Source organism: Rhinolophus sinicus, chromosome 13 (genome assembly GCF_057876585.1).
Source record: "Rhinolophus sinicus isolate RSI-liver-muscle chromosome 13, RSI-T2T, whole genome shotgun sequence".
In the NCBI taxonomy this organism is placed as follows: Eukaryota; Metazoa; Chordata; class Mammalia; order Chiroptera; family Rhinolophidae; genus Rhinolophus; species Rhinolophus sinicus.
The window spans coordinates 59,602,061-59,615,485 of record NC_142513.1 but is presented as its reverse complement, the minus strand read 5'-3'; the positions used below and the strand labels follow the sequence as shown (position 1 = coordinate 59,615,485).

Below are 13,425 nucleotides of genomic sequence, written 5' to 3'. Positions count from 1 at the left end.
GCTGCTGTTCTTTCCAGGACCCTGGAACTGCATCCGGGGTGGAGGTGGGGCTGGGAGGGCATGAGATGCCCACTGTGATGTCCTGCCTGCCTCAAGATGGGCCCAAGTAAGGGCTTCAGAGTCTGTCTGCTGAGGGGTTCCAGGGCCTCCTTCAGCAAGCAGGGGGCGCAGAAGGAGACAGCAGCTTGGAAACAAGCCCCAGGGGTTGGGACAAGCTGAGTACATCCACCCCCACAGCACTGGTCTCAAGCAGGGTGGAGAATAACAGCCTGTGTTGTGTCCCCATTGCCCAGGGTCTCCCTTGACTGAAGTAAGTGGCCTGGCCTCCAGCTGTAGGGCCAGGAAGGCCTGGGTGCTCTTTGCTCTTGCTGGAGAGAGCCTGAGTCCCGGAGTGTAAACTCCTTTCCTCTCCACTCCCCAACCGCACCCCTCAGGTTTCTCTTGGGGCAGGAAGCCCCTGCCTAGGGTAAGGGAGTGGTGATGGTCCATTAGGACTTGCGCGTGAGAAGCAGGCCTCTCCCAGGTAGACGAAATTTTATTCAAATAGAGACTGGTGTCTGAGCTCGTCCTGGGGAATCCATGGAGTGGGGAGGACCTGGGCCAGGCTCTGCCTTACTCTCTGGGGTTACCAGGCTGCTGCTAGGACTCCCCACCTGCCACTGGACCCCCAGGCTCAGAGGCCCAGCTTCTGCCCGCAGGCTCACCCTGTGCCCAGGCACCAACCCTACCCCCCCACTCTACCTCCCCCACCCTCCTGTGTCCCTGTCCCAGGCCCTGGGGAGTGCTGGCCCAGGCTGCCCTCCTCCGGCCATTCTTCCCCTGCCCCTCCTCCCTTCCGTTTCCGTGGCCTTGCGGGCAGGAGACAGTGGGCAGGGGGGCCGGCAGGCTGGAGGCTCCTGCCCGCCCCTTCCCCTTCGCTGGCCCGCCCCAGGGCCTGGGCCAACTGAAACCACCGGAGGAGGAAGCATCGAATCAGGAACTGGCCGGTTGGCTGGGCCTGACTCGGTCCTAGGTGGCCCCCGGAGCAGCTGCCCCAGCAGTAACTCCTGCCAGAGGCCCAGGAGGCGGTGGGCAGGGGCCAGGCAGGCGGACACCAGACCAGGTGGGGCAGGGGTGGCCGTAGGCTCAGGGCCCAGGCTGTGGCTGCCTGGGCTGCCCTCTGGCTGGGGCAGGCTTGGCCCTACCAAGGGCCCTGGGTACACACGCCCCTGCAGCGGGTACTGGGAAGGGCCCAGGGAGGGAGCCTCTGGGTGGTTCCTGTTCCAGGGCTGGGAAGGGGAACCCTGGCACCAGGCCTCAGCCTGGGACACAGGAAGCAGTGAAGGCCAGTCCCAGGCCAGGCCTGCGTTTTATACCTGCGGCTGCATTTCAGCAGGATAGGCCCCCACCTTCTGCCTGTCTGCAGCTCCTGTTGGCCCCAGCTTCCCTGCCCTACCCCCATGTCTCCAGCAATGGCCTGTCTTCTCTCTGTTCCCAGGACTGCGCTATGGGCTTCTCTTCGGAGCTGTGCAGCCCCCAGGGCCACGGGGCAGTGCAGCAAATGCAGGACGCCGAGCTCCGGCTGCTGGAGGGCATGAGGAAGTGGATGGCCCAGCGGGTCAAGAGTGACCGGGAATACGCAGGGCTGCTGCACCACATGTCCCTGCAGGACAGTGGGGGCCAGAGCCGGGGCGGCCTTGACAGCCCCATCAGCCAGGTGAGGTTCCGTGGGGCCTTAGGCCTCCTCACCTCCTTCCTGCCCTTGCCCCAGGAATTCCTGAGGGTTCCTGGGATATCTGCCTGCCCCTTCCTTTTCCGAAGCCCCCTGGGGAGGGTTGGAGATTGGACAGGCCCAGGCCTGGGAGCCATTGCCCTCTGCACCCTATCGCTCCCCTACTGCCGCAGTCCTGGACAGAGATCACCAGCCAGACGGAGGGCCTGAGCCGGTTGCTGAGGCAGCACGCGGAAGACCTGAACTCGGGGCCCCTGAGCAAGCTCAGCCTGCTGATCCGGGAGCGGCAGCAGCTGCGCAAGACCTACAGCGAGCAGTGGCAGCAGCTGCAGCAAGAGCTCACCAAGGTGGGTGGGTGGCCTGGGCCTCCACCAGGTCGTTTGTGCCTGCATTTTGAGCCTAAAAGGGCTGCTTTTGCACAAGGGCCCCTGGATTCACAGGGAAGTGGAAGTCCTGACCGCAGGGCTGCCCCTAGGGCCTGCTCCAGTCCTGCCGCAGCTTCCTTCCCGCCTTGCCCCACTTGGGCTGGCCTGTAACAGGGTCTATCGTGTGCATTTTCTGTCACCCTACTGTGTGCCTGGGCAAAGTGTGGGGTGGTCCAGCCATTGCCTGGGAGGATCACGGGATCTGTGACTCACCTCCCAAACCAGCTGGCTCTAGGGGCTGAGCGACCGAAAGGAATGAGGGCTAATCTGTCTTCCCTTAGCCTAGGTGGGCCCCTCCATGGGCCCCCAAGACACCACAAGACAGTGGTGTGGCCCTAACAGAGGTTAAAGACTACGGCTGTGAAGTCGCCCTGTCTGTATTTGAATCCTACCCAGCTCCTCAGTCTAGAGGCTGTGTGATTAGAGCTATATATGTGCTTCAGCCTTAATTCAACGTGTTGGTCAGCGCCCCCCACCCCCACCACCCCATTCAACCAGCGCAAAGCCTTGCCTTGCCACGGACCCACAGCGGCCCCTGGTGGCCAGTCTCCGCCACGCCTCTCTCCCCCCAGAAGCTTATCTAAAAACAGGGTGGGCCTGTGTTTATAGGTAGTTTTACTAGGACACAGCCACGCCACTTGTTCTCACATTACCTATGGCTATGTGTTCTCACATTACCTATGGCTATACTATAGAGTTACGGTGGCAGAGCTGAGTAATTGCAGCGGAGGCTGTATGGTCCATAAGCCTAAAATGTTCGCCAGCCAGCCCTTGAAGAAAAAGACTCATCTAGTCTATACATTTAGCTCAGTTACAGACACGGAAACTGAGGTTCAGAGGAGAGGGATGGAACCGGCCCAGAGTATCCCAGTGCATACGCAGGGGAGCGGGGATGAGAACTCTGGTCTCGATCATCTGTTGCTCCTGCCACCAGGAACCATTTGCAGGACTCAGTGCAAAATGAAAATGTGGGTCCCTTGTCAAAGATTATCGAGAGTTTCAAAATGGCTTCAACAGAGCATTGCAGCAAGCACAGAGCCCTTCTAAGTGTGGCGCTCTGTACACAGACCACACAGGCCACACACCTGCAGCTGGGCCCTGCCTGCCACCACATACCCTTCGAGGCCCAGGAGGGGCAGTCGTAGCCACCCCGTCCGCTCTTCGCCTCCCTCAGGGGCTTGGCGTCTATCCCGCTCCTCTGACCCGAACCTCAGCAGCAGAGGTCAGGCCCCAGAAGGCTCCAAGGTCTTCTTGGAGACCGGGCTTGGATGTGCTGCCTGTGTCCTGCAGGACCTGTCCAGCACTTCACCTTGGGCAGGACTCTCCCACGCCCTGGGGGACCTGCTGAGCACACTGTCTTCTCTCCACCCAGACCCACAGCCAGGACATTGAGAAGCTGAAGAGCCAGTACCGATCCCTGGCACGGGACAGTGCCCAGGCCAGGCGCAAGTACCAGGAGGCCAGCAAAGGTAGGTGGCTTCCCTCATCAGCGGGGAGAGTCCCAAGCCAGCCCCACGTATCCGTAGGCGCCCAGGCCGCTGTGCTGCTACCCACACTCCTGTCCTCTCACCTCCCAGACAAGGACCGCGACAAGGCCAAGGACAAGTACGTGCGCAGCCTGTGGAAGCTCTTCGCTCACCACAACCGCTACGTGCTCAGTGTGCGGGCCGCACAGCTGCACCACCAGCACCACCACCAGCTCATGCTTCCGGGCCTGCTCCAGTCGCTGCAGGACCTGCACCAGGAGATGGCGTACATTCTGTGAGCCAGGCCCCACCCCACCCCGTCACCCTGCCTCCTCACCCAGGGCCAAGGTCCATATCTACCCTCTAAGATTGTTCATGTTAGTGGAGAGAGAAAAGAAAGTCAATAAGTAAAACAGAAAGCGTGTTAGAAGTGATAAGTGCTGTGGAGAGAAGTAAAACAAGAAAGGGGGATGGGGAGGTATTCCTAAATAGAGTGGTCTGAGAAAGCCTCAAAGGTACAGGAGTGAACCAGGGGATGTTGGGAGAAAGGCGATTCCAGAGAGAGGGAACAGCAAGTGCAAAGGCCCTGAGGTGGGAGAGTGCCCGAAATCGGAATAGCAAGGAAGCCGGCATAGCCTGTGCGGAGTGAGGGAAGGGCCGAGACAGACAGGAAGCCTGAGGAATCCAGGGGCTGCTGGATGATAGAGGGTCCCACAGGCCATTGTGAGGACTTTGTCTGTATTGAGAATAGACTTCATGGGACAAGGACGAGGGCAGGGAGACCAGACAGGAGGCTGCTCCGGGAATCCAGACCACAGCCCACGGCCACTGAGACCCTATGGAGGGAAGAAATGATCAGGTCCTGGATGTATTTGAAGGTGGAGCCAGTGGGATTTCCTTACAGACCGGAAGTGGGGTGTGAGAATGAGGAGTCAAGGATGACTTCGCGGATTTGGCCTGGAGCACCTGGAAGAGGCACCAGCCACTAGCTTATGTGGAGAAGGCTATGGGAGAAATGGGTTCAGGAGACAAGAAAAGGCATTCTGTTTTCACCCAGTGGAGTTTGGTGTCCAGTGGGACGTTTTGAGTCGGTGGATAGATACTTGCAAGTAGAGCCCTGGGGAGGTGCTAGGACTGGAGACGCACATGTAGGGTCACATCGATGGCTTGTGTGTGTTGGAACCCCGGAGCCTTGCTGTTGGGCTGGCTGCTCAGGGCAGGCACGATGGTAGCTTGTGTTTAACTAGTACATCGTGTGTACTACACACTGCACACAGATCTCACTGGGCCCTCATTACAATTCCCAGCACCCCTATCACACATAATAGGAAGTGAAGATCAGAAAACACTCAGTCATTTGCCTGTGGTCATTTGGCGGGTAAATGATGAGGTGGGGGTTCAACCCCAGGGCTGAAGTCCGAACCCATTGTCAGGGGCCTCGAGCTCCCCAGCCTCAGGCCCTGCTGACCAGGGGTTCTGTCTGGGGCAGGAAGGAGATCCTGCGGGAATACCTGGAGATTAGCAGCCTGGTGCAGGACGAGGTGGTGGCCATTCACCGGGAGATGGCTGCAGCCGCCGCTCGCATCCAACCCGAAGCCGAGTACCAGGGCTTCCTGCAGCAGTATGGGTAAGCCCCTCCCTGCCCCTGCTGAGCACCAGGGATGCTGCTTGTTCACTGACAGGGTACTGCCCCCACCGCAGGTCCACTCCTGACGTCCCACCCTGCGTCACCTTTGACGAGTCACTGCTTGAGGAGGGTGAACCCCTGGAACCCGGGGAGCTGCAGTTGAACGAGCTGACGGTGGAGAGCGTGCAGCACACGTGGGTGGCGTGGCACGGGGCCAGCCGTGGACGCTGTCCACACCCAGCTGGGGTCGGGTGTCCAGGCTTGGCTTGGCTCTGCAGGGGTGCACTGAGGGGCCGGCTCTAACACTGCCCTTCCTTCGAGCACAGGCTGACCTCAGTGACAGATGAACTGGCTGCGGTCACAGCAGTGGTGTTCAGCCGGCAGGAGGTGGTCACCCAGCTGCAGCGCGAGCTGCGGAATGAGGAACAGAACATCCACCCCCGGCAGCGGTCAGTGGGTCCCACCTGCTGTAGCCTCGTGCCCACTCCCCGCCCCACACACCTGCCCTGCAGCCAGCTGCAGGCTGAGCCCTCTCTCTGCCCCTCCCACGTCCCACCTGCCTGTCTCCTTTCAGGGTTTACCTGCTGGGCAAGAGGCAGGTATTGCAGGAGGAGCTCCAGGGGCTGCAGGTGGCACTGTGCAGCCAGGCCAAGCTGGAGGCCCAGCAGGGTCTCCTGCAAGCCAAGCTGGAGCAGCTGGGCCCCGGCGAGCCCCCGCCCGTGCCGCTCCTGCAGGATGACCGCCACTCTACCTCCTCCTCGGTGAGTGCCCTACCGCCTTCCGTGGTCACTTTGCCGCCAGCCCAGGCTGTGTCCTCATTTTCGCCCTCCCCCTCCCCAAGCCTGGCCACCCGCTGACGTCTGTCCCTGGCCTCAGGAGCAGGAACGGGAAGGGGGAAGGACGCCCACCCTGGAGATCCTTAAGAGCCACATCTCAGGAATCTTTCGCCCCAAGTTCTCGGTGAGTGGCGCCTGTCCGGGCCTGCACCTCTGCCCTTCTCCAAGGGGTGGACCGGGCCAGGGGTCTCAGACATGCTCCCACTGCACCCCGCCCACATGGTGTTCTGGTTAGCCCCTGCGTTGCCCTAAAGAGGAGGCTCTATCCACGCCGCTTTTATTGGGGTGCCAAGCACCGATGTCCCCAGATCCTGCCACCCTCACACCCCCTTCTTCTCTGCTATCATATGTGCTGAAGGGACTCACAGCCTTAGTGACCCCATGGCTCTCCCTGCTTCAGGAGTGGTTGGGGGGCTGCAGCCTGGTGGAAAAGGCAAAAGCTTGGTTTGGGACCAGTCAGCCGGCCCCCCATCCCAGCTGTGCCTGGGCCAGTCTATGGTCTGCTCTAGAGGCCTACACACCGCTCTCCCTGCCCCTCGAGTGGTTTGGGGGACTGAGGGGCATGTGAAAGACACCCCACTGACCCCTAGCTGGCCTAGTGGCCTCCCCTGATGAGCTGGCTGACTGCCCCCCCCTCGCTCCTCTCTGTCCCTGCCCAGCTCCCCCCACCGCTGCAGCTCGTGCCAGAGGTGCAGAAGCCACTGCATGAGCAGCTGTGGTACCACGGAGCCATCCCACGGGCAGAAGTGGCTGAGCTGCTGACGCAATCCGGGGACTTCCTGGTGCGGGAGAGCCAGGGCAAGCAGGAGTATGTGCTGTCTGTGATGTGGGATGGCCAGCCCCGGCACTTCATCATCCAGTCTGCCGACGTGAGTGGGGCGGGACCCGAGCCCACCCCGCCCCACCCTTGCCTGTCACCAGAATGACCTTGAGAGGGTAGGAAGCAAGGAGCTGCTAGTCTTAGATGCTAGTCAGAGCTGCAAGGGGCCATAAAGACCACTTAGTCCCTACAACAGAACAGGCGTAAGTAGCATGGGGAGCAGGTGTGTTGGGCGCCATGAGGTCGTGCCTTCCTGCAGTCTCTCTGCCTCTCGTCCCAGGCAGGCCCTTTCTCCCTGCTACTCTCCCTCTCCCCTCCCAGGGCTCAGGCCCCCTCAGCAGTAGAGGCTGCTGACCCCAAGTCACCCTACCCTGCAGAACCTGTACCGACTGGAAGGTGATGGTTTTCCCAGCGTCCCCTTGCTCATCGACCACCTGCTGCACTCCCAGCAGCCCCTCACCAAGAAGAGCGGTATTGTCCTGAGCAGAGCTGTGCCCAAGGTGAGCCTGCACCCCGCCGGCCCACACCACCTACCACAGGGTTTGGGGAGCACGGCTTCAGGCCCACAGAATCAGGGCAGGAGGGGCTTTCCAGGTCTCTGGTCTACGGTCTGGGTACCAAGTGACTCCTCACTCTCCAAGGGGGCAGCTTCCTCCTAGGTTTGGAATCCCAAGGCCACTCCCATTCCACAGGCTGGCGCTCACCCAGCAGGACCCCTGCCTGGTCCCTGAAGTCATCTGAGTGTAATCCAACCCCCATTTTACAGACTAACAAACTGAGGCTCCACGAAATGAAAGATGAAGCCTTGGTAGGGGACGCGTGGTCCTTCCCAGGGCATAGCATGCCTCTGTTTCGCTGACTTCTGACCCCTCGCCCCTCGCCCCTCTTTCCCCCAGGACAAGTGGGCGCTGAACCATGAGGACTTGGTGTTGGGGGAGCAGATTGGGCGGGTGAGTTGAGCGCTCTGCCAGCCTCCTGGCTGCCTGCGTGCCTGCTCCGCCCCCACCCCCAGCACTGCTGCTTTCCAGCCCACCTCCCGAGTCACACCGAGGCCCCCCTCAGATAGCTCTTCTGCCTGCCTGTCTCAGTCTGAGTTCCAGCTTGTACCCAGCTTCGCTCCTGGCCACCGCCATACACCGTCCTGCAGGAAACTGCGGGAAAAGTACCTGCCACCAGCAGCCCCACCCCACCTCACCCCACCAGCCCTTGCCTCCCCAGGGAGCTCTCGTGTGTATGGGGAGACGTACTCTGTTTCTGTGAGCTATAAAACACCTGCTTAGGAAAGAAGTCACTTTCCTGAAAATTGCATTGCTTTTCCAACCCAAGTGAAAGTCATTTTTGGATTTTCCATGTCACTTCTCTCAGTGAATGTGGCATGTCAGAGGTGGCTTTCCCTGCCTGCTCGGGGAGGGTACCTGCCCGGTTCCCCAGCTGGGGGTAAACTAGAGAGCCTGAATGAGCAGGTCTTATTGTGGGCACAGTGGGTGAGGACAAGTGGGGACAAGGTGGGCTGTCCCCTGAGACAAGGGGACTGTGGTCCAGGAAGACGGTTAGGAGCCCAGGACCATTTCAGGGGAACTTTGGCGAAGTGTTCAGTGGACGCCTGCGAGCTGACAACACCCTGGTGGCCGTGAAATCGTGCAGAGAGACACTCCCGCCTGACCTCAAGGCCAAGTTTCTGCAGGAAGCGAGGTAGGTAATACAACAGTCATGGCGGTTGTCCCCACGAAGGGCTGCGTGTGCCTGGCGCGATGTACAGTGCTTGACTTTTTTGGTGTCATGGGGTCCCACAGCCCTCCGTGCAGGCTGTACCCCCACCCGCAGGGCAGAGGGCTCAAGGCTCAATCAATGACCCACCTGAGGTCTGCTGGTCTCAGAGGCCACGCTCGTCTCTTCTGCTGCCCTTCTCCCATCCTCCCTTGGGTTCCCTGGGGATCCCTGGGGTGCCCGGGGCTGGGAAGGGGAGATGGAGCCCCCAAGGTGGGAGCCTAAGCAGCAACACCCTCCAGGATCCTGAAGCAGTACAGCCACCCCAACATCGTGCGTCTGATTGGTGTCTGCACCCAGAAGCAACCTATCTACATCGTCATGGAGCTCGTGCAGGGTGAGTCGCGGGGACTGATCTCCAGCGGGGGGGCCCTCAGCCCAGCTGGGTCTGCACCCCTGCATAAGGCTCAATAAGGCTTCCCTGGCCCGCTCCCAGGGGGCGACTTCCTGACCTTCCTGCGGACAGAGGGCGCCCGCCTACGGATGAAGACTCTGCTGCAGATGGTAGGGGATGCGGCTGCAGGCATGGAGTACCTGGAGAGCAAGTGCTGCATCCACCGGTGAGTGCGGGCACGGCCCTGTGCCGCCCACGCCAGCCCCCAGGGACCCCGTGCTGTCACCCCGTGCCCCGTCTCCCAAGGGACCGTGAGTCCTGGGCAGGGAGCGGCCCTTGTTCATGGCTATGTGTGGAGTGCCCAGCTCAGGGAGGTGACAGGTGCGGTGGCTGATGGCTGAGTGAGCTCTTTTCCTGCTTCATCCAGGGACCTGGCTGCTCGGAACTGCCTGGTCACGGAGAAGAACGTCTTGAAAATCAGTGACTTTGGGATGTCGCGGGAGGAAGAGGATGGGATCTACGCCGCCTCGGGGGGCCTCAGACAAGTCCCCGTGAAGTGGACTGCACCCGAGGCTCTGAACTACGGTACCTGGGCCCTGTCTACGCTGGGCTGCAGGGCTGAAGCTGGGCGTGCCTCTGGCTGATGGACATGGGTGGCCCACTCACGCTGCCTCACCTCCTTGCAGGCCGCTATTCGTCCGAGAGCGATGTGTGGAGCTTTGGCATCTTGCTCTGGGAGGCCTTCAGCCTGGGGGCCTCCCCCTACCCCAACCTCAGCAATCAGCAGACTCGGGAGTTCATAGAAAAAGGTAAGGCAGCCCCACTGCATGACAGCAGCCCAAGCCACACGCTCATCCCAGTGCTATACCCGGACTCTTCCGGGTCCCCTAACCTTCCCACTGGGGCAGAATAGGAATAATCCGGTAGCTGCCACGAAGTGTGCCAGGCCTTCCATTACTTCATTTACGTCTCACAACAGGTGAGGTAGGGATGAGTATGGGGTAAGCATGCCCATTTTGCAGAAAGAAAAACTGAGACAGAGGTCATACAGCTAACGCATGGTGGCTTTGCAATGAGGACCTCTGTGTCCTTGGGGCTCTCTGGGAGAAGAGTGGCTCCTTAGGAGCAGTGTAGCTTCAGCAGCTCCTCTTACTCACGGTTGCCTTCGGGGGCTGCCTGGAGGCCTCAGACTCCCTCCTCATGCCAGGGTGCCATGCCTGTCCTCACAGGGGGCCGCCTGCCCTGCCCCGAGCTGTGCCCTGACGCTGTGTTCAGGCTCATGGAGCAGTGCTGGGCCTACGAGCCCAGTCAGCGACCCAGCTTCAGCACCATCTACCAGGAGCTGCAGACCATCCGAAAGCGGCATCGGTGAGGCTCGGTCCGCTTCTCAAGCCAGTGGCTTCTGTTGGCAAGATTATACCTCCTCCCCAGCTCCAGCTCACACCGTGGGACGGCCCTTCACAGTCCTGGACTCCGGCCGCCGACATCCATGCTGCCAGGGGGGATGCAGCTCCGTGTCTGCTGTGCGTCCCCATTCCTGCCAGGGCCTCCTCTTCCGGGCAGAAGTAATAAAACCACTGTGGCCGTCCAGTGCTCTTGGCACGTGCAGTCCTCTGGAGGGCAGGTCTCAGGAGTAGAGGGCCTATGCTGCGTCCGTGGGGAAGAACAGGGCAGAACTGACGTGGTTCGGTAGCCGTCGGATGTGAGATGCGGGGGAGAGGGAGAAAAATCAGGACGATACACGGGCTCTGACCAGATGGTGGTATCCTTCCGGAAACAGGATCTCACGCAGAGGAGCAGAGCTGCGGGAGAAGGGTGAATTTGGAGATGTGTTTGAGGGGCCTGCGGGGATGTTGAGTGTGACATATAGATCTGGAAGCCCAGACGGAAGAAAAGGCTGGCACTTCAGGCCCGAATGGCATTAGCTTAGAGAGCAGCTGACACTACGGGTGTGTCCCACAGTCACATGAGATTCAGGAGAGAGGAGAGAGTTAAGAAAAGATAGAGCTCCACTCAAAGGAGACGAGTAGCTGAAGGGAAAGGAATTGCTTCTCAAGGAGTTTATCTCTCAGACAAGCTTACTGAGCAATGGGGGAGCAGAGCGTGAAGCCCTCCCCTCCTCCCCTCAGTCCCCCTGAAATCTATCAAATTATCTGAAACTTTTCTGGCAGCAACAGTGAAGGTCAAGAAGTATGAACAAAATGAAAAACAGAAACAGGAAAGATGTGTAGCATCAAAAAACAAAGCAGTAAGAACCTGGTGGCAAAATGGCTATCCCTCCAGAAAGTTGGGGAATTAGCTGACATCTGTTTTCAAAGACATAAAAGCCCTATAACTTCTTTAAACAACAAGAAGAAACAAGTTAGAGTGTGACTAAATGAAAATATTAAGGAGTCAAATCGTATCTCTATTGGAAGTGGTAAAAAGCAGAACTGAAGAACTTCTGCTTCTGGGTAGGATGTGGTAGGTTTCTGCAGGCACCACTCCCATTGCCACAACCAAGGGGAAAGAAATAAGATTAAAATCATTGTTTTTAAAGAGAATGGAGAGCGGTGGAAGAAATAAGAACTGGACAAACAAAGATATCAAGGAGGAAAGGGCCCCTCCCAGGTGAATTGATGATGGGCGACTGTTTTCTTCCCTGAGACATTTGCTGATTTGGGACATCTCTAATGATCAAAATTGCCCCAAACAGAGAGGCTCTTCTGGGGAAAAGAAAAATTAACTGTTTCTGGGGCTTGCCAGGACTGTGCTATGGATTGGGCACAAGAGGAGCCCAAAATGCAATGCTAGTTTTCCCCATGGAACATTTGATGAGTTCTGGAGCCATGTGGGCAACTGGGAAGGGGCTGGGCCAGGAATGGCAAGTCCCACAGTCTTGCAGTGTTTAGGAGGAGGGGGCCTGAAACAAATAACTGGTCTCCCCCTCAAGATATCAGCCAGATCTTGAACCTTTGTGGATTGGGAGGCTAAAGAGCTAACCCCCAAATCACCGAAGAGCAGAACTTGAATGGCTGGGAGAGACAGAGACTGGCCAGGCTTTCAACCCCAAATCCAAGAGGGCCACTCCTAAGCGACAGGGATACTCCAGAGGAGAACTGAGTTTTACCAAAACTAACTGCCCCAACTCAGCTCAATGCTTCGTTCCATCCAGCTGACGAGCTTCTCTGGGGTGGGGGATAGGGAAGAGGAATAACATCGTCTGAAGTCCCTACCCTTCTTGTATACCCAATATGCAGCATGCAAAGAAAAATTATAAGACGTGCCAAAAAAAAAAAAAAAGAAAGAAATAGATCAACGCACAAGAAAAACAACAGTAGAAGCAACCCCACAGATGATCCACATATTGGAATTGGCACACAAGGAATTAAAACTAACTGATTAATATGTTAAATGGAGAAAAAAAATGGACAAAATAGGTGCAAGCATGGAGAATTTCAACAGGGTTGGAATCTACTTTTTAAAGAATCATAGGAGCAAGTAGAACTGAAAAATTCCATGTCTGAAATTACAAACTCATTGTATAGATTTCACAAAAATTCATTGAACTAAAGGATAAAGATTGGGCACATCAGAAGACAGAATTAGTGAACTTGAAGATAGATTAATAGAAGGTACCTAAACAGAAGTAGAGAGCGAAAAACAAAAAAGAATGGGGGAAAAAAAAGAGCCTAAGAACCATGTGGGACTCCAATATATAATTAAATTTCCAGAAGGAGAGAGAGAAGTTAGGACCAGAATAAACTGAAAATGAGCCAAATGTCTATATGGCAATGAGAAAGAATACACCACTGATACACGCACCAACACTGATCAATCTCAAAGACATGTTGAGTAAAGAAGCCACACATGAAGGAACCCATACTTTTGATTCCATTTTATGAGATTCAAGGACATGCAAAACTAAACTATAGAGAAGTCAAAACAGTGGTGTGTCTGAGGGGTATTGATGGGAAGGGGTGTGAGCGTGGAGGGGAACAGCTCAGCCACGGTGTCCTTACAAACTTGCATGTCTCTTCCTGGGCCATGTGGCAAGGCTTGAGCAGTCTGACATGAGTCTTGACACAATGCACTACAGTTACTCACGGAGCAAGGGGACATAAGCAGCCTAGAAAGGAACCTCCTTACCCTATCTTGTGGGACATGGACACCAGGCCATTTCTCATCCATCTTCCTACTTTCAGTTGAGTTCAGGGCTTTCCATCTGGCCCCTCCTCAGAGAGTACAGCCACGGCTATACAGCTTCTTGGCTGTAGTTTGGAGTTGGCTTCTTAGCCACAGAGTGACGTGCTCCCATACCCTCTGTCATCCTGTCATCTGGTCCCTTCGGTTCATTGTCATTCTGTGGGACTTACGGATGCAAGAAGCTGATCCATGCTGGATCCATCAGGGCTTGTTGTCTCCTTGCTGCTGAGTCTATGGAAGTGTGGCAGCTGCAT

General features: G+C 57.5%; 1 protein-coding gene across 2 annotated transcripts; it reads left to right on the top strand.

The window, feature by feature from the left end:
- Positions 1 to 133: 133 nt before the first annotated feature.
- FES (FES proto-oncogene, tyrosine kinase) lies at positions 134 to 10,576 on the top strand. 2 transcript variants are annotated; one of them, XM_019716098.3, is made up of 19 exons: positions 134 to 1,102; positions 1,478 to 1,696; positions 1,885 to 2,058; positions 3,509 to 3,605; positions 3,714 to 3,897; positions 5,092 to 5,229; positions 5,304 to 5,423; positions 5,556 to 5,678; positions 5,804 to 5,990; positions 6,106 to 6,189; positions 6,725 to 6,934; positions 7,263 to 7,385; positions 7,782 to 7,835; positions 8,459 to 8,577; positions 8,895 to 8,989; positions 9,089 to 9,212; positions 9,414 to 9,571; positions 9,673 to 9,795; positions 10,216 to 10,576. In XM_019716098.3, exons 2-19 carry the CDS (start codon positions 1,487 to 1,489, stop codon positions 10,356 to 10,358), a joined length of 2,466 nt encoding a protein of 821 aa, XP_019571657.3. In that variant the 5' UTR covers positions 134 to 1,102; positions 1,478 to 1,486; the 3' UTR covers positions 10,359 to 10,576. The 2 variants fall into 2 exon arrangements, with proteins under 2 accessions (XP_019571657.3, XP_074174243.2); XM_074318142.2 differs by having other exon boundaries at positions 10,194 to 10,576.
- Positions 10,577 to 13,425: the final 2,849 nt, after the last annotated feature.